This window comes from Serinus canaria, chromosome 2 (assembly GCF_022539315.1).
Source record: "Serinus canaria isolate serCan28SL12 chromosome 2, serCan2020, whole genome shotgun sequence".
NCBI classification, from domain to species: domain Eukaryota; kingdom Metazoa; phylum Chordata; class Aves; order Passeriformes; family Fringillidae; genus Serinus; species Serinus canaria.
Window position 1 is genome coordinate 67,419,392 of NC_066315.1, and position 25,226 is coordinate 67,444,617.

The 25,226-nt window shown below is 37.5% G+C and overlaps 2 protein-coding genes across 3 annotated transcripts in view; one reads left to right on the plus strand and one right to left on the minus strand.

Moving 5' to 3' along the window:
• The window catches only part of LYRM4 (LYR motif containing 4), a 615,895-nt gene that overhangs the window by 198,791 nt on the left and 391,878 nt on the right, over positions 1-25,226 (plus strand). The gene's annotated exons all lie outside the window — the stretch shown is intronic.
• The window catches only part of CDYL (chromodomain Y like), a 104,722-nt gene that overhangs the window by 56,931 nt on the left and 22,565 nt on the right, over positions 1-25,226 (minus strand). Inside the window, exon 2 of one of the 2 annotated variants that reach the window (XM_030228153.2) lies at positions 584-1,241. The exons of the other annotated variant lie outside the window; for it this stretch is intronic. Coding sequence (XP_030084013.1) covers positions 584-1,241 — 658 coding nt within the window. The remainder of the gene's footprint in view (positions 1-583; positions 1,242-25,226) is intronic. 2 annotated transcript variants of the gene reach the window in all.

Here is a 25,226-nt window from a genome sequence, read left to right on the forward strand (position 1 = left end):
AGGTATAAACAACAAAATATTGATAAAATATAATGAAAACAAATTTCAATCCAGGCAGAAGGCATATGTATTTCCACAACTGGCTCAAATTTTCACAGAAACAAATCTTATTAACTTGGTTTTTTAAGCAACATCACTCTCACAGTTTTTTCCCCCGGGCAGTATTTATAACAAAATAGATATATAAACTGTTATTAAGAATCCTTGCTAACACCATTCATCTCTTCCCATAATTAATGTTTCCAATATTCATACCAAATTTGACCTATTTAAATAAACTTAAAGCAATGATGTAATATCTGGAAATGGTACACTAAATATGTGTACCACACAATGTCAAGGCAAACACAGATGTATCTGATGGTGATTCTGAAAACACAAACACCAATAAACCTGTGCAAGGAAACCAAAAGCTGTAAAATTCAAAATGGCTTTGTGGTTATATAGTTATGAAAATAAAGTGAAGTTCTCCAAAGTTGATTTAGTGTGGCTGAAACAGAGTGCGTAATTTTTCTGCATCTCAACTGCAAAAAAACTCCAGTCAAATGAAAATCACCACCAAAATGATGACTTGTACACCTACCTTTTCCATTTATTGTTAATGCTGTGGCTGTTACTGGCACTGGCAATTGTGGCACTAATGGATGTATCCTTGGTCGGCTCCCCATCCTAGCACGCTCTGCACCAGGTCCTAACAAAGCTCCCACAGGTTTTTCTGCTGCTACTTCTGGTGCTACAGAGTCATCTTGATCTTGCTCTATATGGTCCATCTTATCTGGGCTTTCATTCTGGAAGCCATCTACTGTTGTCCGGCTCTTAATTGGACTTTTGGGCACTAGGATTTTAATACCTGATTTTGCAAGGTCCACATTTTTACGTCCAGAAAGCGATGGTGAATTGTTTTTCCGGAACTTCTGTGTGGCAGAAAAAAGTTGACTATTTTTTGACTCGTGTTCTTTAGTCATAACTAAAGATTTAGAAGATGTCTTTGAAAAAGAACTATTGGTAGACCTAGAAATTTGTTTTCTGGCATTATTTGGAGAGGTCCTGTTTGTCCTGGTTAATGTGCTTTCTTTCTGCTTTTCATTGTGGCGTCTGTTAAACTCATGTATATATTCCTCACAATTGACAAGGTGCTGTTCTGGCTCCCAAGTATCATCTTCACTGTCGTATCCTTTCCATCGCACCAAATACTCTGTTTTTCCTTTCTTGTTTTTCCTCTTGTCAACAATTCTCTCTACCTGTTAAAAATCAAAAAAAAGCATTAGGCATAGGGAGATATACAACTCAAGAGAGTGACCTGCATGTAAATAATTTGTTAAGTGTAGACAGATTATAAAATATTCTTGTAGTTTTGTAATCTGTACTGTAGTTCTATAGTATTACAGTCTTTCACTGCTGACTGGAAATCCCTACTTTAAACTTTAGATTATTACTTTTATCTCAAAAACATCTTCTAGAATATTAAAATTATTCTTCACTAAGTATTTTGCGTGCACAAGAATCTGAATATGACATCTTAAAATTGACAATCACCACTGGTCTCAGAGAAGCTCTTGCACCAACTTAAATGTGGACATGATTTCCCTCTCTCAATATAGAAGTCATGTTTAAATATGCTGTATAAATACAGGGTGTTTACCTTACCAAACTTATCAATTTGATATTGTTTGAATAATTTGCTTGCTTAGCATAAGGCATATGTGAGGATCTCCTACTTACAGTGAGCTAACCTTTAGCTGTCAGGAACAATATGGAACAGCTTAGGAACTGGGGCAAATTCAGACAATTTTTTTTTGAGAAGTCTTGTGAAAACAGAATTTGTTTTTGCCAGAGCCTTTGATACACATACTTGAAAAAATTACCATGCCTCACTTATCTGCAAACAGAGATGATATTTATGTCACAAGTATTAAGCATGCACATTCTACAACTGCATGTGGAACCCATGGGCCAGAGGAATTCAGGCACTGGGGTGAAGCAGGCAGGGTAGACAGCAGCAGACAGCAGCAGCTGCAGGGACAGAGGCTCATGCCTCAGACTAAAACTTATGCCAATCATGCTAATCCTGTGGAACGGGAATTCTTTAACTGAAGAAGATATAAGTGCAAGCTAGTCTTAGGGTTTCCCCTTTTTATTTCATTTTTTCTACCCAGGCTAATTCTTCTGGTAAATCCTCCATCCCACTTCATTTCAGTTATGGGACTGATACAGCTTTCTTACTCATCTCTCTCTTCTTTTTTGGTAATAAAAAAGGCAGGTGTTTGGGACCGTTATTTATTAATTTAACTCCCAGCCCTTCATAAAAAAGAAACATGCATAGAAGCTGAGATCACACCTACCTAGAACAACCTCTGAAGAAAGAGTGACATTTACAGGAGTGGCATTAACCCAATGGAATGTCTACAGAGCAGTTTAGAAGGATGGGAGGAAAATACAAGGACGTATGGTGCACATATAACCAGCGTACATGTACGGTATATGATTCATTACCAAATGACATGACTGCTGACAACAGATCTTCTTAAGAGTGCATCTCAGTTTTACACGTGGTACTCCCTGGTTTTCAACAGTAAGGTTAAATGATTACTATTATTATAATCTCAGCAGCAACATAAGGACATACCCTACAACTGCATGTGATACCCTGCAGGTGTTGTACTGCATCATCAGGATGTTGCTCAGCTCTGTCTGCACAGGTCTTAAAAAAACTCAACCAAATCAACACCACAAGAATAAGAATCAAATACAAACAAGCTCCACTTTATCTGTTGTTTATCTGTTCAATGCATTCTATAGAGACATGCAACATAAATTGTCTACATTTTATTTAAAATCTTAAAATACATTAAAACTATTTTTATTCTGATTAATTATTTAACTTTCTAGTAGTTACTGGGATTAAAAAACCAAGCAGCTAGAAAAATGAAACTTGTTTTTCCACAAAACTATTTTAAGGCATCTTAAAAGAAAATGCAACTCCAAGAGTTGAAGTCACAACATAGAAACATGCCTTCAATTTTTTCTTAGTAGAGACTTAGTAAAACGACCTTCAAATATTAAGTCAGAAATGTTAAATTAAAAACTAAGAACAAAATCATGAATCAAACTTCCTATCTTGTCAAAAGAGCAGTTATTGCTACTCTTGCTTATCCTCTCTGCCTCTCTTGACCTTCTAAAATAGACTTTAAGAGCAAGATTCTCAGAGAAATATCTCTACTACTACCAAGGTATTTTTATTCTCTAATACAACATCTTTGTAATGAACAGCATCAATTACTGAGCACAAAGTCCTACCACTGTCTTTCAGTACTGAAAGGCCACCCATTAAGGACATGCCCTTTTCAAGTAGGAAGCCATCCCTGTCATCCAAAAAACCAGATACCTTGCAGAGATAATAGATGAACTCTAGAACAGGAGACACAAAAATCCATTCTTAACCTGATGATTTATGGAGCAAGCAGAAATGCATAAAGAAAACAGTTATATTTAGCTGTATTGTCCAAGCCTGAAACAAAACCTACTTTGACATTGCTCTTTTTGATTAAAAGGATTTTTTTCATAACCCTTCATTTTTTCTTGAATACATCTTTTGTTTTATTTACAGCACAAAAATTACAAGAATTAACCTGTGATACACAATTTATCATGTAGATTCAGAGCTTTAGTGAGGGACTTCTTTTTTTGGATTGACTCTGTTTGGTTAGTCTGACTCCCCTAGAAGCACTTGAAAAACTGCTCAGGAATATTCTTTCTGGATACTTTTGCTGATGATAACAAAGTGTTAACTTTGTTAAGTGTTTCTCACCCAGAGCTGGGAGCAAGATACAGCCTTTGTGATAATCACACTAGAAATGCTGACTAGTACTTTGTGACAACTACCATTTTTACAGTGTCCCATGCCCTGTCCTATACCGTGGGGTAGCACTTATTTTTAGAGATTAAAAGGTTCTGTACTGCAGGATTTGCCATTAATGGTTAGTTCTTAAATATTGTGGAAGAATCACAACAAAAGACAAAATAGCATTAAAAAAAAGATAAAACAGATGTGAGGGAAAGTTATCAGGCAAACTACCTGGGTGGCAAAAATCTCCTAGTTTATTTTGGCATGCTAAGTTATCACTTTCCCCACCTGGGGGGTACTGATCAGTGACACTCAAAAACTCAGCCAGCAGAAGAACTGACAGAAAAACAATGAGCTGCTCAGATGTATGAACAGCTCAGTGAATCCAACATTGAAATGCACAAATTATAATCCCATCAACCACAATTATACCTGAGATTTCCCATCTGTGAAATGGCAAATTTCCCTTCCTTCCATGAATGTGGTAAAATTGGTTCATGCTTGAGTTCCCTCCCTGAGGATTTTAATTGCTTTTATTAGCAAATTATATAGAACTTACACTCAAAAAACTTCCCAACAAATGAACAAACAAATAAAAGTTTGTATGGTTGCAGGCTGAAGTGCTGTCTGGTACAGCTGCACCAGATGAAAATGACAACACTGCAGCTCCTCCCTGTCCTGTGCTCAGAGACAACAGCTCCTCCCCATCTGTCAGCACAACTTCTTCTGTAATTATTCCCTAATGTAGTTCTGTCAAAGTGACCTGGTTTAGATATTAAGAATACCTGAGTTAATGGAGGCATCCTGAAATAACTGGTTTGGAGAGCAGCCACATATGCGGTGTTTTCTGACACATCTAAGAGGACTGCAACTTTCAACAGAGGACAACACCTATAGGCCAGACTGGTCCAGTAACCTCATTGTCAGGAAAAGGACATGCATTCTTAAACCCTGATGAAAGCTCCTTAAAACCCTGATGAAAATTCAGGTCAATAAAAGTAAGCATGAAATTCAAAAGAATATTCTCAATCTAAAGCATTATCATTTGGGCACATTTGTAAACTTGTTATAAGGCATGCTCTCAGGCATTGTACATAGAGATCATACTTTGAACATTTGAAAAAATTAAACTAAAGGTACATCTGTCGGGGGGTGGGAAGGCAACAAAAGACAGAAAGACCAAAATAAACACATGTGGGCAGGTAAATATTCAATGAGTATTGCCTTGTTTATAATAAAACCATTGCACATTCCCATCATGTTCCTTTCTGTCCTCACACTCGTGTCAGGCTAAATTAATTTAAAGTTTACAAAATGGAATCTATTGGACTTCATACTCTACCTGTTGTCTGTAAAATATAGGAGAAGGCCTTGTTCTGTTAGCTGAAGGCTATGTTTACATTACTGTTTTTGTTCAGAGTAGTAGTGCAATTTGGAAGCAAATCTTTCCCTCCTCTGCACTATTCCTGCTTACTGTGGAATGGTTTTATTCACAGACCAGTTCTGGTATACAGGATGTGGATTCTATATGGAGAAATATAAACTGCAAGTGGAAATGTACCAATGCATCTGTCACGCTTCAACCCTTAAGGGGGCACAGAGATCCAAGCAAGTAACACCTCTGAACAGTTTCAATACATGTAGTGGCATGGATATTTGATCCTGAGGGGCACGACTAAATCCACTCCAAAATAAAAGTGCTGCACAGCAGAATATGGAGAGGTGAGGGCCACAGCACCAACTGCTTCACTCTACTGATTTTCTCCACTTGAGACAAATTACTTCTGGAGATATTCCCCAAGTCAAAGACAGAAAGCTGGAATAAATGCTAGTCTTACATGGCATATGCATGCACTACAAGTGAACAGTCACCCTTTCTTAAATTGGAAACTAATTCATACACAAATGGGACTTAAATGATCCCCATAAGCAATCAGCAATGTTTACAAGCGGTTCTATCTTCCATTTATTAAAATCTTGCAGAAGTCAACGATAAACAGTATTCAAATACTTCTTACTGCAAATAAAATAAATGCATTCTACATTAAAAATCAACTAATGAATAGCAGCACACCACACAAAAACCATTAAGTGCCATGTTTTGCTTAAAGCAATTTTGGGGAAACAGTTATTCAAAAAGATATTTGATGAGGATGTCAAAACACACCTGAAGGTCTGTAAAATGTGCACTAAAATCTTATATGTAGACATTTTATTAGAAAATACATAATTTCCCATAGGATGACTTAAGGCCAAGTCAGAGTATTGCTCACTGCAGTCAGCACCAGCAGGGAAATCTGAAAAACAGCTTAACACATACATGTAGAACATCAAAATCTGTATTGAAAAGAATGTAAAAAACCAATATTGTATGGCTTAAGATCAAATAGCATCATTAAGAAATTACACTAGAATGTCATCTAAATCCCAGAGTTCACCTTCACTGCAGCTCCACGTCGCTCCACTGACGCGAGCCTGGGAGAGCACAGAGAAGCCCGCTGCCACATGCTCTGGAGCTGACTGATTTGGTTAGCAGAACAGACTGATTGGATTAGCAGCCCATGAATTGCTGTAAACTGAGCTGCTGCATCCTCACGGCGTGACTGACCTGAGTGTCTGTGCAGTACAGGACTGGCCATGGTGAGGCTGTATTACACATATATTGTTCTGGAAGCTGTACAAAATAAATGTGGATCAGATGTGGGCAGATTACTGCCTTTCTGTCAAATTAGCTTCAGCAGATGATGCAGCTTTTGTGTTGCTTTTGTGACAGCTCTGCAATGAGGGATGATACCTGATCTGGCCCAAGGCCTGACAATATTAAGTCCACCAACTCGACTGTCTTCAGTCTTCATCCTACCAGCAGGATGAGTTCATACAGGGTCATCGCTTCCCAACCCACAGCCACTCCCAACCTCCTTTGGAGGCAGCAGTGTGTGCAGAGAGGTTGGAACACATTCATGTCTATAAGCAGGAGTCCCATAAGGGACTAATGCACTTCCTGTGGTCCTTCATGCTAGCAGTGCAAAAAAAAGAACTGCATAACTCAACCCTCCTTTCAAAAACTTAACAGCTGTGATAAAACAAATATTAAGATTTCTCTTTTTCCCAAGCTCTATTTCAATCAAAGGCTGTCCATTTCCTTTAGGATTCCTGGACACAAGTCACGCAAGAGCTAATTTTGAGGCTATCTGTAACATTCAACTAATATAGTGGCCTGCAGGTTATAATTCACATTTCAATTCACCCTCTATATAAATTTCTAGTCAAGTTGCCTATAAAATTTCAGTTCTCCCAGTGAAGCTCATTATTTATCTTCAGCTTTAAGTTTTACATCCTTTCACGGTCTTAGCAATAACAATAGACAAAATAGTTTAATTACTGCATTCTCATCAATGCCAGTGATTCCAGGGAATCACAGCTATGGTGCATGCCATGCCTGGCTGCACAGCCACCTCCTGAAAAAGCATTTCAGGAAGTTTTATACTCGTACCTACATTAAACAAACTAATCACTGTATGTGCAACTCCTTTATGACATATTCAAAAGTGCAGATCACAATCAGAAAGTGGATCTTTGTAAGAAGCCTTTTCTGTACAGGACATCAGGGAAACGGGTGTGGAGGGAAAAGCAGTGACAAAGTCACTTTGCTTTAGAGAATTAACTCCCTGGATAAACACTTTGCCTGAGACTTACTTCCTCACAAGTCACCACTGATGACTGATGCTAAACTGTCAGCATCACAGATCTTTCCAGATATAATTTCCTGAGAAATAGTTACAACAGTTGCGATGCAAGTTACAGCCTACTGCAGAATTCATCAACTGCTTTACCCTAATTATAGTCACCTAGCTATTGCAAGAATGCTTAGAAAATCTTAATCTCATTTTATCAATTCACTGTTCACAACAGTTCTAACATTTTATGTACACCAAGGTAAGACAGACATACATTTTCTACTTTGCACAAAAACAGAATGAAAATCCATGCAAAGCTGATAATATCTGTACAAACATAATAAAAACAATTAGCTACAACGATGGATTCTTACCAAACATACACTGTTTTCCTCCTTTAGAAATAAGAACAAGTAGCATCAAATAGGCTTAGCATCTTATATGGAAAAGGTCCTAATCACAAGAAACTATTAAAAACCACTAGCACTGAATTTAGGATACACATTATTAGTAGTCAAAGCTGTTACATAGTATTACTATGTTTATTAAGTTACTAAAAATTTTATCACTACTAGAAGATTTCACCATCACCCACATACAGAATGCCAAAGGAAATTCTTCCCATTTTCAATTAATTTGTAAAAACTACATTTTAGGAGGCAAATTCTGGATTTTTATTTTTTCCCTGAGGTAAATATTCTGTGTGCACTTGCCAAATTGTCTTGCTTATATCTCTCCACTGCATTAAAAAAAGTGAAGGTCCAAAACCTGGTGCTACCAATGTTTTGCTAAATAAAAAAAATATAGAAAACTGAAATGCATACTTATTACTGGCAATTCTGGCAACATGAAAAACTCTCAACCAAAGATGCCCGTATTTTGGGTGTGATAGTTTGTGAAAATGTAGAAATAATCTAAAGCTACCTCACAGCTTCAACAGTTTGACAACTATTTACTTACAGGATAAGGCCAACAGAAATATTGTCACTTTGTCCTTCAGCAAGACTAATAAAGACTTTGTCAATTTTAAGAATCAGGACTACAGACTTGCTTTCAAAGCAGACAAAACTGGAACTTCAACCAGTGCTCAAGTACAAATGATTGATAAAGATTCAAAATATTTTATCTAAAAAGAGTGTCTTAAGGAGAGAGTAGGTCACAGCAAAACTGCATTCCAAGTGTTAAAGAACACTTTGCCACAGCTAAGCAAACTCCAGAAATGGGAATTGTAACAAGAAAGAGGAGCAGAAAAAAGTAAAATCATAGGACACTTGAAGAGTGAACTCAGTATGCTTTAGTCAATTCTATCAAATTTAATTTAATTCTACAACAGTTTCATCTACCAACACCAAACAAGACTTTTCAACAGCCTACTGCCTACAGAAGCACCAGTGTCAAGTCTGCTACTGTAGAGCTGACCAAATCTCAGTAAGAAGGGACACAGACTCCAGCTCTTAGAAGCTTATTCAGTAGCAGTCTCTTCTTCCTTTTCCCTCTTAGAGGTCTGGGATGCTAGTTCTAAATATAGTAGAGAGCTTTCTCTGGAATCACTTCATCCAGTGATTCCAGAGAAAGCTCTCTACTTCATACACACTTAGAGCCTCCTACCTGGCTCCTCTCACTCTTGCATCAAAAGCTTATTTTCATAAGAAATAAAGCTCCTGGATACAAGACCATGGCTGAATTTTAGTTTTCAAATACAAAGATGCTAAAAAATTCTAAATCACGGTTAAGAACAACATTATTTGCTGGCTCGTCCTGTATTTCTTACCTCAATGCCAACATGTCTTAGAGGAATGTGTGTCCCTGGTCACTCTACTTGCAATAGGACTTCTCTCAATACTTGATCTAGAAAAGCTGGTGAGGTTGATTAATTTCCCCTAATTAATCAACCTCAGTGCTTGCACAGCTGCCTCTTAGTTGTGACATTCTATTTCTTTAAGAGATTTATTAGCAGATGAACCATTTTTTCCAGACAGAAAAAGGTATTTCTCTGTTTGGGTCTCTAGTCTCTCCATCTTTAGTCTGAACCTAAACTCGTTTCTTATTTAATATCACTGCAGCTTCCATGACTGCACTCTCCCATTCACTTTTGTAACCAGGCTGTGGGGTACACATAAAGATGTGGGATTGCTGGTAACTGTGCTTGGCAACAATTCTTCCAAATGTCAAGGTTTTAAAGTTTATTCATAAAACCAGGTTCTACAGTGTTCGTCCACTGTGTACCTTCCTAACAACAAAGGCTCAGAGTACATACAAATATGTTCATGATCTTCACACATAATTAGCTTTTTACTAGGCCTGCCCATTGCACATGAGCAGCACAAGTTCTGCAGTAAGATATGCATTCAAATTACTTTCTTGTTTCACCAGTATCTGTAACTTCCTAAGCTTTATTCTTCAAACATGTCAATCAGAAATAAACTACCTTACACTGCATCACTGGTTTTAACACACATATATCTCCTGCTAGTGTAATTTGCATGAAGACACATTCCTAATAATTACCATTTTCCTGAAATGCATCTAATGCTTACATACATTTTAACATCAAATCACTAATTACTCAACCTAACACATTACACTGGTATTAAAACTCCTGAATCAAAGGGACTGATGATTAAGATTGGTTTTTGTTGTCTTTTGAAAATATGCACTGTCTTAAGCTCTGTTACTTACTGATCCTATCCACCATCAGTTCATATATGCAACTAAAGTAATAGACACTAGGTATTAATCTGATTACTCGGATGCTGGTCAATAAAACACTTCCTATTTCAAAATCCCTCATGCTTTGGCAAGGAGAACAAAGCAGAAGAAGCAAAGCATCTTAGGCTTGGAAAATGTCAGCTTCATCAACAGCAGCTTTTGTTGAGGTAATTAAATTCACCTTTCAATAATTCAGATTTTTTTTTAGAAAAGCTGGGTAGCAGCAGCTTCTCTATTACATGGTTAACATGAATTTCTGAAGCAACATACATATAAAATCCTTCTCCGTAAGCATTTCCTGTAATCTGGAATGAAGCAGGATAAGGAAAAAGACAGGTAGTTTCCTAGAACTGGATAACAAAATATTTTAAAAGGTTATTTTTTACTCAAACCACTTCTTCCTGAACATTATTTTTCTACAGAAAGCATCATTTTAACAGTGGCTGTAGCATGAAGTAGCCACTGAACTCTAGACAAAACACTTAAAAAATTGTGCCCTTTAAGGTCTCAACACAGATACTAAAGCAACCTGAACTATCTGTACTGCAGATTTTGCCACTGCTCTTTAAAGTCGGTGAATAGGCAGAACTTCTTTCCAAAAAAGGACCACAACTGAAATCTCCACTTAGGCAGAAATGATACAGCACTACAACTTGCTCAAGTCCCTCCTCAAGAGCAAAGGAACCAAGAGTTACCTTCTACATGCACAAATGTCATTCTCTGTCTGCATTCCAGTCTTTCCCTCTGCACAGATGTCATATAAAATAACCTGCCAACTTTCTAATATAACTACAAAAATATGGTAAACAAACTATCACCCACTTTTTGCAGAGAAAGAACATATTGTTCTGTATTTTCCTCCAGCTATGGATACATTGGTTTTTGGTGTATCCTTACCCACCTGCTGGACTTCTTTTGTTCTTTGGAAAACAATAAAATCATCTCTCATGCTGTCTCCTTCACTTTTGGTTGCTTTACATTCCTTTCCCTCTGTCCCCGTGTGAATCTGATATCCTATTTGCAGTGCTTTTCCTAATCCCACATCACAGTTTGCTCTCCAAAATATGCCTTAAGGATTACTTTCCTCATAATTTTATAAGGTAATGATGTATTAAACCCTTACTTGTTTCTCCAGATTCAACACTGAAGTAATTTGCAAAACACTCTGCAAAATAACACTTATTTTTAAAAAAATTAAAAATCATCATGCTCACTTCAATCTAAGCAGCTGTTTGTAGTACAGCAACTGTTCACAAGAAACAGGTTTTATTATATAGAAGGTATTTCAATTTAGACCCAAACTTTTTGCCTTAGTTATTTCAATGATAAACCTAAAATTATTTCTATAGTGTAGAGAATAGACAACTGTCTCATCTCCTTCTTTATGAAACAGACAAATTCACTAATTTGAGGTGTGCATGGAGAATCAAGACTTAGGCATGTAATACACTGGCATCTATCTTTTCATACCTCAAGTCAGTTTAAAGAAGCACTGTAATCGTGAACACTTCTTTACTTAAGAACTGGTTTTTATATATAACACCCTAGCCATATTGCTCTTTCTCCATCCAAAAAACTCTGATATTCAAAGTAATACCACAAAGAGAATGTGAAAATTTATATAACATTATCTTCACATTGTAATATAAGCTTTATTTACAGTTGCCTGCACTGGGAAAGTCATCACAGGCCAGGGTCACTAGTGGGGAGCTACCCTTCAGAGACAGCTCCTGCCTCACAAAACCTTTTTCCTACAGAAGCAATGCAAGTTGGTTTCTTTGCACAAAGAAGTCCTCAAATTCATGGTATGCTAGCCAAGACTGAGCCAGTTGGCCTTCCAAACTTCTAACCTTGGTAATCCCTGCCTCCATAAAATAGAGATAACTCATTTAGAAGCAAGTTTCCAAGTTACAGGAATATGGCATCATAGTTATTTCTTCATAACCCAGTTACAGTAACATTGAACTATAAAAGCATATTTTGCTTTCTTTAAAATTTTCCTGGAAGGACAGGTAAGAGGTCCTTTTTTTCCTATACATTTGTCTTTATGCTTAGCATTATTAGTGTATCCAAAGAATCTGTACTGCAAATTCCTTGCCAAGTGTTTGTCTGTTTATAGAAATAGTCACATTTTAAAAACATTTGGAATTCAGAATCGTCATTAAAACAGATACGTTCCCTTTTATCAGGTGTTGCTAATTAATCTAGTCATTTGTTGTCAATGCCGAGTACCATCTGTAAATTCAAAATAGCTAGTGATTAGCTTGAATATATTTTAAAGAATAACTTTAAAACACATGTTTGTATATAAGAGGTCTTCTGTGATCATAGCATTTTTAATACTTTAGCACCATACTATACTCAGCACAGGATTTCATCTTATCTCTATAGTTACTTAAAATTAAACTAAATTAATTCATATTGTTACTGTTACAGGAGTGGTACAGAGAACAGAATTTAGTCTCTAAAACAAATGCACAAATTTAGATGCAATCCAAAGCACTAATGCATGTGTAAATGGATTTCCTGAAAACCATGTCCAGACTACTGTACTTTATCATGTAGCTCATGAGACTGCATCTTCAACACCTTGCTACTTGAGTAAGCCAAAAAATTCAGATTTTTCCTTGCTATTTTTATAATTACTAATCAGTCACCAAGGTATGGCTCTATGGCCAGACCATTCAGTGGATAAAGCATTGGCAGGATGGCCACATGCAAAGAGTTGAAGTCAATGGCCCAATGTCCATGAGGAGACCAATGACAAGTGCTGTCCCTGAGGGGTCTGTCCTGGGGCCAATGCTGGTAAATATCTGTGTCAGTGGCATGGACAGTGGGACCAAGGGCACCCTCAACAAGTTCACTGGTGACACCGAGCTGCGTGGGGTGGTTAGTATGCAGGAAAGGAAGGGATAACATCCAGAGTGACCTGGACATGCTGGAGAGCTGGGCCTTTGCAAACCTCATGAGGTTTAACAAAGGCAAGTGCAGGGTCCTACACATAGGTCAGGGCAATCCCAGGAACACCCACAGGTTGGGCAGAGAAGTGACTGGGAGCAGCCCTGAGGAGAAGAACTTGGTGGGGGCTGGCTGACAAAAAACTCAACACGAGGAGCCGACAGCGTGCGGTCACAGCCCAGAAAGAAAGTGGTGCCCTGGGCTGCATCCAAAGGAGACTGGCTAAAAGGCTGCTGGAGGTGATTCTTCCACTCTGCTTCTCTCATGAGACACCACCTGGAACACTGCGTACAGTGCTGGGGCCCTCAACATAAGGAGATGGAACTGTTGGCACAAGTTCAGAGGAAGGTCACAAAGTTGTTAAGAGGACTGGAGAAGGTCAGAGAATAGGCTGAGGAGGTTATCATAGAATATCCTCAGCTGGAAGGGTCATCAACTCCAATTCCTGGCCATGCACAGCACCAATCCCAAGGCTCACACCATGTACCTGAGAGCACTGTCAGTACACTTCTTGAACTCTGCCAGACTTGGGGCTGGGACCACTTCCCTGGGGAGACTGTTCCAGTGCCCAACCACCCTCTGGGTGAAGAAAATTTTTGTAATATCCAACCTAAACCACCCCTGACAGAGCTCCAGGCCATTTCTGTCACTAGGCACCACAGGGAAGAGATCAGTGCCCGGCCCCTCTCTTCCCCTTGTAAGGAAGCTGTAGACTGCTGTGAGATCACCCCTGAGTTTACTCTTCTCCAGGATGAACAGACCAAGTGGCCTCAGCCACTCTTCATATGGCTTTCCTTCAAGTTCCTTTAAAATTTTGATTGAGGAGAGTTCAGCCTGGAGAAGAGAAGGTTGCATGGAGATCTTAGCAACCTTCCAGTATCTGAAAAGGCCCTGCAGGGAGACCGGAGAGGGACTCTTCATCAGGAACTGTAGATACAACAAGGAGTAATGGGTACAAACTGAAAAAACAGAAATTTGGGTTAGATATACAGAAGAAATTCTTTACTGTGAGCGTGGTGAGGCAATGAAACAGGTTGCCCAGAGAAGTTTCAGATCCCCTGTCCCTGGTTCATGACAAGGCTGGATAGGGCTTTGAGCAGCATGGTCTAGTGAAAGGAAGGAAGGAACTCCCACAGCTACAGGATGATATTTAAGGTTTCTCCAAAAGGAAATGATTCTATGATTCTACATATATCACTGACTAATTTAGATTTTAATTTTAAACCTATGCTTTTTATAATATTGAGTGACATTAGTCATGCCATCAATGGGAAATAGATTTTTTTAGCTTAAATAAAACAATTAAGTGTTAGGTAAAGTTAAATACCCTTTAATTGCTCTTTAAACTTTTTTCTTTAAAAAAGTGGTTTTCTCTTGATTTTTTCTTTCTTTTAAGACATGGTAGCAATGCATCAACATAATTTCTGGAGGAATATTTATTAATAATTAATATTTATTTAGGGCTTTTTCCCTTGAACAGACAAGGTCTTTAAAAACCCCACCTTCCTAATTTTCAAAACTATAATCCAGGAAAACAAACATCTTTGTTTCATAGTCTGTTGAATCCGGAACAACTTGGCTCTGTTACTGTGAGGAACATGACTGATTCCTTCCTTTTCCAAAAAGTAGCAATGTTACAAATTAAACTGGTGAATGAATCTCCCTAAAGTTAAATACATCCAAATTGTTTTGGCTTTCAGATGGTTTACTGTGTAATCATCCCCTTATGTGATGCAAGTGAGACAGAGCAGAGAAAAAAGGAAGTGGAGATATAGAAGTGATAAGTTTTTCTGAAACAATATAATGTGGAATTATGGTGAAAACTGATGCAGTTCCATAGCAGCATGGTTTATATGGGTTTGTCATGAACAGAAAGGAAACTTAACCCCGGGTGCCTTAACCTGAAAAAAATCCCAGAGGTGAGGGAATTATCTGAAGGAATGCATTCTTTTTGGAGATCACATTAAAGACTGAATACTGAGTTTACAAGCATGAAAGTAATTACAATTGTATACAAGTATCATAAATAATTAAATGCATAGCCAAGAATTCTTAAAGACTAATTAATTACATTTTTAAAGTACTGGGAATGTATGAATTAAAACCTCTCAATTTGTTGCCTGCATGTTTGTCTTTTACTTCTTGCTTTTAAAATGTCTTCAATTACATGAGGATATCAGAGTTTTCAAAAGTCACTCACCTTCAAAAACTTTTCTACCCAAAGTCTTTAATTATTTGTTTTATGACATGAATCTTTTCAAAGAAATCAAGTACAATGTGGTGTCAAAACAAAGGATTAGGACTATATTTTTTTCTTCTATTTATTTCATCTGTATTCCTTATGCTGAAAACTGCATGTTTAGATAAGACTTGCTTTCTATCAACTAACGCAGAGAATAAGTAAAAATGAAACCATTCCCATCCAGAAAGCAAATAAACAAAAAATTGCAAGGATCTTACATTGGTTTTTGTCATAAGCACAAGAAGTGTTAAGTAAAAGGTTTTATTTTTGGCCTATAGACATAATGTCATTTTAGCTTGCCATCTCACATTTAGAAATAATTATTCAAGGGCCAAAGTGGAATCTTCATTCAGAGTTCTGTTTCACAAAGAAAAACAATGCATGACTGCTACCAAACTAGAAAAGCATTTAAGCCAAACTTTTAAAAAAATTTTAAATCAAGATAGTCAGATGCCAATTTTTGAAATAAATTATCCTTCTGACAGTTCCATAAGTCTGTGACATCTCACAGAAGGCAGGAAAAAGGAAGTGAAACAGACAACTCTTTAATTCTAAAGCTACTGATGGATGTGAAATTTCATCTTGGTTTCAACTCTACATAAACACTCAGTGTCACTTTGAAAAAGAAATCTGGGGAGAAATGGTTTATTTCTATAAAGGACTCTGTATGCATTGGTATGTGCCTTAGAGAATCCTGCTACCAGCACCTGACCTTAAACAGGCTGCTTTTCCCCCTGTACACAGGATATGAAAGAGATACACTGTCACAGACAAACTACTGCTAAAGCAGACTTATCTTGCCTTTTTTTTTTTTAGCTTAACATTTTGAGAGCAAGAGTCCTTTTGCTGAGTAATGTGTTTATTAGAAGCAGCCCAAGCTTTCTTCTACCGCCAACCATGAAGATACTGTTTCAATCTGCCTCCTTACACCCAAAATCACTGCTGCATACGTCATGCTGATTCTCTCTTACACCTTCACAGCTTTCCACATTAAAGTGCTGTGATTCTCTCTATCAAAGAATTTGAAGCTAGTTCTGAAGAATGAAAGTGGTGACATTCAGAATTAAAGTGAAAATCTTCAAGACTTTGCTAAACTGACAACTGAAATTAAGGTTCTGCTGGCAGTATTTAAAATTTACATGTCTACGGAATGGAAATGCCTGTTTTATACTGGTGGGACTGGACTGACATGACAACTTTACACTCTAACTCCCTAGAACAGAGGGTACTCTGAGGGGCTTCTTTTTGAAACTTCTGACACTTGCAAGGAATGGCAAGATGAGTTTTACACTAGCCTATGTGTAAAACTGAATCCTCTGCCAAAACAAGCTTGACATCTCAAAGCCTCTAAATAGATCCTTATGAGGACCAGTGGCCTTCTGAGTGTACTTTTCTCTTATGTTTTGTCCAAACTTATTTCAGTTCCCCCCATCTTTTCCTCAAAGAAACCTACTGTATTATCTGTTTTTGTACTACCTGTTTGCCATGGGGTTCATCTTGTTTAAACCACTCATCACAAATAAAAAATGCTGAACTCTGGGGATCAGACCTTTTCCCAACTTGGAAAACCCCAAAGCACAATCAAAGAAATTTTTGAAATTGCCTCAATTTCTCAAGAACTGCATGGTGTAAACTCAAATACCATCCACATCATACGTGCACTTGTCTTTCCATCTTTCTTTTTGAGAACAGATGATCTCAATTAGCAAGAACTATCAGTTTCCAAAAAAGGAAAACCAAAACAGACTGACCCTTCAGTTAAGAGGTGTATGATATGATGAACAGGAAAATGAATAGGAAATGTTTCCTATACTTCCCATAACAACAAAAAAGAAAAACAGGGAATACCTAGTAGAAAAAAAAACCCCAACCAATTAAAACACAGCCATGTTGCAGAATTTATTGTCCCACTGCATAGAGGAGCAAGTAGGCAAATTCAGGATCTACAGATCCATTATAGATTAGTAAACACTAAGTGCAGACCATAACTCAGGAAGCTCTTAAATTACGGCTCCCCAGTGACAAGAAGGGTGTGCCAAAGGAAGATTCACTCTGTGCTCTCTTATTATTCTTTATCTGTTCATTGCTACCTAGGTGGATTTTTTGGGCTAGTCCAGTAGAGCATTTCTTATATCAAAAGCTACTTGGCATTTTTAAGAAGTATAAAGATAAGGATTAACACTTCACTGACAGTAGGGTAAAGAAGCTTTAGGGAAAAGCTAAGGCCACCAGCAGATTAATCAAGTGCTTGAACTGGAGTAGTAGCCCTCATTTCTGGTTTCATTCGCACCAGCGACTCAGACCAGAATCTGAGTTACAGAGGAAGCCTGGAAAGTGCAGGCAACATAAAGACAAATCCTTATTAAATTTAACTGCTTCAGGAATTTTTCTAAGTAAATGTTTTTTATCAGTTTTCATTAAATCAATTTTATCATGAGGAATTTCAATTCTTCCACAAATTTTATTTTCTCTGATCAATAAAATCATAAGACATTTTTTCACTCTGTCTGATACAAGTTCTAACATCTCAACATGACAGTTAAAGCAACTGCCTTAATGTAATTGAAAACCAATTTAACTTCCTTTTCCTAGAAAAGTTGACAAGATGGCCTCTCTTTGGAGCTCCTAAAGCCCCCACCTTTCATAGAATCACAAGTCCTTCCTCAGAAAATTATGCATTTCCTCACATTATGAAGGCAATAATCCCCACCTGCCCATCCAGGAAGCACAAAAGAGACAAAACTCTCTGCACATTCTGAGAGAAATAACTTGGCTGAATCTCTTAACTCTTTTGGGTAAATAATACACTAAGGTTCCTAAACAGCAGTGCCCTGAAGATAATACGCCACAGAGGCTAAACGCAGGTTGAAGGATCAAAAGCCAGCTCAATGACAACATTTCCCAAAAAGATGAGAATTTCTACTGTTAAGAAGCTAATTTTGACTCACTTCCAGCGAGAAAAATGCCCCAACTGACCTCTATGGTTCCTCCCAAACCCTTCAAAAAAACCACATTGTGTTTGTCAGAAATTCCATGTTGAAAATTCGAAGAATTAGCTAGCTCTTCAGAGAAATGCTTTCATGAGGATCCTGATGTTGAAGGTTAATTAGCTCCCTACCAGGTGTAGGACCTGAAGACAATACTTTCAGAAGCAGAAAGCCACCACACAGATCCAGATTACCTGAGCCCAAAAGTGAAGTAGGTGTTCCACCCTCAGCACTTCACACCCTCAAAGGAATTCAATCATACCCTAACACAAGGTGATATTCAGGCAATCACATACCTGGGATACCAATGACAGAGACCTGTGGAAAGGAAAAAGCCTTGCCTTCTAAAAAACACAACCCCTCCCCTCCACACTTTCATAAGAATATGTTAAAAGTACCAGGATAAATCAGACAGTGGTATCAATACAATTTTCCTTTTGGAATGGCTGCTAGTGCTCTCTAGAGCATCCCCCAACACTAGCACAGGGTTTCTTAGCTACACAACAAACTAGCTGGGGAAACAGATTCAGGTTTAAAATGTCACAACAGACAAAAATATATTTTACACCTAACTTTGTTTCCAGTATCATGTTGCATCACTACTGATCAAAATCTCTGCCGTGCAGAGGGACAGAAAGGAGCAGCCAGGTGCAGGAAAAGTGGCACCTATGCTAACTTATGCCAACAAAACATTAATCTTAGCTGTTTCATTTAGGGCTGATGGAACAGAAAGAAGGTCTAAAGATGCTTACAGGTAAGCTGTTGTGTTGCAGGTAAATTATAAACAATACCCAAAACAGGCTGTCATAATTTCACTGTTACTTTTCCCCAACACTTATATCAATTATAAGGATATTACAGCTCCTGAAAAATCACTTTAATTCCTTTAATCAGTGGAAAGCTAGTCATTATGAGAAATAACTGGGTTATTTTCCTTTAATTATTTTTTCTGCCAGCTAAGATGCATCACAAAGTTCTTTTGCTTTACTTTGAAATGAAGAACTTTGCCAGTAACTACAAGATAGAACCAAAACAGAGAAAAAGGGTCTTAAAAAAGGATAGCTGGGTGCACCTCAGAGACCTTGTTCTTGGGTTTGATGGCCTTTGCAGGCATCAGATGTAGTTCCCACTGAAGGCAGCTCTTCCCTGGAATTGCAATTTCTCCCTTCTCCTTGATGTCTTTTCACAGTGCTTATGACTCTTGAGAAACAGCACCACTGAGCGATCAATTACAATTGTTCTGGTGCAAATACCTTTGGAACATTTTGTCTCACTGTCCCAATATGTCTTATGGTTTGGTTTTATCTTCCTTATCTTCTTTTCCTCTCTTTCCTCCCCACAATCAACTGCCCCGTACTAACTGAGCCCATAGAATATGAAATACATTTTTAAGTGTTGTAATATTCCTACTGATTCAGCAAATCAAGTCAAAGCTTAAAGAAGGTCATTTCACCACACCACATCACTATTTCTCTGGTTCTCCTATAAGGGAAATTTCCTGACAAGTAAACAACTACACAGTCCTACTGTTCCCAACCCGAGGGTGTCCCAGACCCTTCCCTTAGGAGTAGCACTGGAGTTCATCTGATCTCAAAGGGAGGACATAAGACTTTTTTATCCCCCCATACTCGCATACTTCTTAAAAATGCTATAAAACTCACCAGCTCTCCGAAGTGCCTCATGACTTCACAGCAGCTCATACAAGGCAGGAAACTGGAGCTTGGGATGGGTCAAAAGGGAGACCTCAGAAAGTCCCCATTCAGCTCAGACTCAAAGGTGAAATTGAAATGCACCTGGAAGACACTCAGCTCCATCCTCTTTTGTTTGGATACCCAGGTGCAGCCCCGTGTAATTGAGGACATTTTCAATCCAAGAGTCTTCTGACTCATGAGTCATTCTACACTTTGATGAGTAGTTAACGCCACATTCACTTTTTCAATTAAGTTTGAATAGAGTTTGGTGGGGGTTTTTTTTAGTGTGGTTATCAGAAAAAAAAAACATCCCATAACCTAACAACTGCAGACAGAGAATTAGAAATAAAGTAACCACACCAAATAGAAAGCCAACTTTAAAGAAGAAAATAAAGCAGAATTCAGGTTCTGCAAATGGGCTAGAACAAAGTTCAGCTAGCTCTTGCTCAACTTGCTTTTTAAATTTACTTTTCCCACTCTCTCCTTTTCTTCATCTAGCCACTAATCAAATTTACTTTAACTCAATTTTGTTACCACCTTCTTTCCTATTCCTTTTAACTCCCCAGGACACACACACACAATGGGAATGAATCAAATCAATTTAGTGAGAGCTGCTTCTCTGGTTCAGTTCAATAATCTTTTTACTCCTCTTCAACCATATCTGCAGCTTCCAAAGATTCAAGATCCAGTTTTGTTTCTCTTTCATTACATTTTGGGAACAAATCCTTTATGATTCAGTTTGTTCAGTTCTTCTTTACAGGTATACCCTTCCCTGATGCACCACATAGGTGCTTTAATAAGAATGAATAAATTCAGAGGCATGGGAGCAGCAGAATAGATTCACTGGAATTAAAAAACTCCCAAACCAACACAAACAACCAATCTAAGACCACCACAGATGTAATCCTGGTTTCAATCAAGGTTTTCTGCTGGTTTGAATCTTACATTTTAACAGCAGCTACAGCCTACATTTTAAGGAAAGGCCCACTTTTGATGGTTGGTATTGTATAATCAGAATGATAAATCCCATCTTTAAACCATAGTTGGCAAGTTTTTCTGAACAAAACAACACAGTGGGATGTTAAAGGTATGAAAAGATTTAACTGCTTTTTTATTCAGTTGGGAAATGCATCATTCTTAGACCTTAAAGAATTAAGGAAACTCAGGGATTTATTTATATTTTTTTTAAAGGATATAAACTAAAATTTTGCTACAATGAATGAAGCTTACATTTCTGATTGCTTATTTTAGTATTACTTAGCTAAATAAATAGGTTATTTAACTAAAAAATAGGTTATGCACTTAAATACTTGATTTTTTCTTTAATTAATATTACTTCATTATAAATCGTTTTAAGAACATAATCCGCAGCAGGGAGCTAAACCTGGATTTGTGTCTATGCTTCAAGATTTTGGTAACATATCTGAACTCATACCTATTCTTTTATTTAGATAGGAATATATAAGACATTGACTTCTGCAATGAAAAATGTTTTCCAAGCTTTTAGTAAGTTATTCTATTGACAGCTGAATAATCTGGAAGGGAGAAGGTGTGCATCTAGAAAAGGTTTGCCTCTACTGCTAATAATGAATTAGGTACCTAAATCTACCTGCCCATGACTCATTCAGTGATGTAGGTTCTATGGTGGAAAAATACACAGTATTTCATATTTTTCTGCTGTTTCCTGTACTTACCTGTTGGTAAGTTATAGAGAGTTCAGACTTTAATGGATGTATCACATTTTAAGTAACTTTTTCAATTAAGTTAAATACTTATTTAAAATACACCTAATCATATCATCACATATTCAGATTTTTATATTAATCTGCACAATTTTGCTTATTTAGCATAATATCCTTACCTTAATGTTCTGTCAAGAATAATACTTTTTAATTCCTCAGATTCAGTTTTCTTACAGCTACATAAGAGTTACTATATCTGTTAAATGTTATTGCTTCACTGCCTGAGCCTCTCTCCAGAGAAAGAGAAGTTTTAGTAGTAAACATTGCCTAAATTAAACTCAGAACAAATTCTAAATTTAAAGAACAGTTTCAGCCAATTTTTTAGACTAGCAGTGAGGATCTGCTAATGCATAACAGCTGGGGACAGCTATTTAAACCTAGGCAATGAACAGGGAAGTATGTCAAGGAACATCAGGAGCCCCAAGCAGAGTATATGAGGATTTGTTCAGATAACCATTTTCAGATCCTTCAATCAACATAAGTTTCTTTTACATATTATTATGAAGTGTATCTAATACATGTACACCTTTGTAACTTCTTCTGGTCTAAACATTACATACAGGTTTCACATGTGTGAAAACAAATAATTTTTTGAATATATCTTAAAATTGTTTGGGGAAAAAAATAAATGCCCAGTCTAAGCAATGGTTGGTTTGCTTGAGTATGCATTTTCCACATAAGTAAAAGTTGCAGAATTAGCTCTGTATTCTTTTAGAAAACAGAAATGGACATCCTACTACTTAGCAAGACACCAGCATTTACTTTATTCTGAATTGTTTCAATTTTAAATACCTAGTTTTATACTTAGTGTTGTGATTCAATCAAACCAATGCAGTTTGAGAAAGATTTTGCTGACTACCAACAACACTAATGCATCAAACTCAGAAGAACCAGATCGTACTGTGACACCAGAGGGAACCTAAAAAAATGCTCAGCTTGGCACCTGACAAACAACTTGGAACCCTGCTGGTAAGCACTCAGTTACATCGTTGATCCAAAATGATTGAAAATACAGTAAGAGAAAGAAAAGAGTAAAGAGTACAAGAGGGTCAACAGAAAGGAACAATACTGTGCACTCAGAAAAAGAGCATAAAAGACAACTCCAAATCTCTTGCTGTGTTCAGTTCTTAAGGTTGAAGAATAGATGGTATGTTTTTTTAATAACGGCTTAAGGAAATATTGTTTGAGAATAAGGATTCAAGCAGAAAAGCAGAGGGAATGGTGTCTGTAAAAGAAGCCAAGAAAAAAGAAGGTGAGGATTAGGATAGCACAAAGGGTATGAATGTTGCATGTAGACAGTACTGTACAGCAGTAGTGTCATCAAAGAGACAAGCAGGGGACTTTTTAGCACTGCATGCAATAAGAGATTTACAAGTGACTTGGAGAAGAAAGTGGGAACAAAATGGCCAAATGGAAAAGCTGGAAAAACACTGTGGTTGAAGAAGTGGGGACAGCCCTGTGAGCATAGCAGTTGCTTTGCTGATTCTACACAGCACAGTGGCTTGAGACACAAGTTTCTGGCTACACTCAGTATTGATAAAGAATCAAATATGTACTTAAAAGCTCCAGGGAAGATTTTAGTCTAGCAAATGGGCTCAGACTACAAGTCACATTCAAATTTCACTGAAGTCTACACAAAACTCATCTGCTCAGGATGAGTATAAATATAATTTAAGCAATTCTGAAAAATAAAATTAGGAAAAGGGACATTTTGAGAAACAGAAATACACCACTACTTAGTTTTTCTCTCAGGCTAAACAAGAATTATTTCTGCACAGTGAAACTGGACAGCATTGAAATGATCATCATCTTTAAGTATTGCCTTCCAGAAAGGTGTTGTTTTTTCTCAAGAAAAGCTTTTGGATATTTTGAGGTATCTTTACGGTTGTGCAATATATTTGGAACACCTCCTTCCCCCCTAGCAGTCATTTAAGGTCTGAATTGGAATTCTCAACATAAAAGAATGGTTTTCATTATTTGTCTTGAAGTGCATTTCTTACTCTGATTCCAAGTAAGGATCTAGTGCAGGTATAAACAGGTAGATGGACAATTGTCCATGTCAATTGTGCATTTCATGAAACTTTCCCATAATCTGGCACTGACAGAGATCTGGGTACCTTCCATCAATTTATTATGAAGCTTTTTTGAGCAATATTCCTTCACAAGCACTGAGTGCATTTTGAGAACATGGTATTCTACAGAGGGTTTCTCTGATTCCAAGAATCAGAGAATCAAGCTTCCACTTTGGAAGCTTATAAACAAACAAATTCTTAAAGCAATTACTTGAAGAAATGAAGTTTTCTTGGGAAGGAAATGGAGGAGTGAGGTTCAAAAGCCCTATAAATTGTCTGAGCTGCCAGGACAAAACAATTATTTAGAACACTGGAAAACTGAGAGCCTTCCAGGCAGTCTTTTGCCACCCCTCCATGTACATCTGCTACCACTGGGACACAGATAGTATTTCTTTCAGAGGATGTTAAACTCAAGGGCAGAATTTAAGGAGGTACTAAGTACTTGCAGTGAGGATGTAATCTAGTACTCTGACTTGCTCTTAGAGGAGGTCACTGACCTGCCTTGGAGAACAACACAATTACAAAGCATTTTGAGGCCAATTTGTTCCTTTTGAAAGCAGATGAGGAAAGTGTGAAAGACTGTCTTCAACACTTTGTTTTCTTTTCTATGAAAAAACTTTGAAAAATACTCGACAAGAGGACAAGACAAGGACCATTTACAGCCAGATGCTCATGCTGAGAATTCATTCTACTGGGAATGAACAGAAGCCCTTGAATGGCAACTTGCAGAAAAGCATTCCCCACTAGGTGACCTGCTACCTGCTTTTCCTTGCTTCCCTCCTTTTAGGGACTTTTTTTTTTTTAATTTAAAAAAAAGGGAAAAAAAGGACACTGGCATAGTGATTGAACAGATGTATAGTGTACTCATTCATAGAACTAATTCTGCTGAGAAGGATAATATTTATATTTTAGCTGAATTTCTGGACCTCATTCACATCTAGCCATAAAAACAGATCAGCCAGCACTGTGGAAGCAGCACTGGAATAAAATCCCCAAAAAACAAATGTCATCTCTTCCCTCCATCCCCACTGGAGTATTGACTTAAAACATACAAAAATTATGGCCTAACAGTGAGGTGAAACTAGTTTTACATCAAGGGAGTAGAGAAATTCAGGGAGACTAAGGACTGACATCACCCCAGCCCCCAGACAAGCCCCCAAAGAACCTGATCATCATCATCCTCTGCAGATTTTTAAAGAGCAAGTCAAAATGTCACCTGGCTTCTTTCCAGGACTGCCAGCTTGTCCCCCACACAGACAGCAATCACCATCCCAAGAAGACTGGACTCTCCACAATAAATCCTG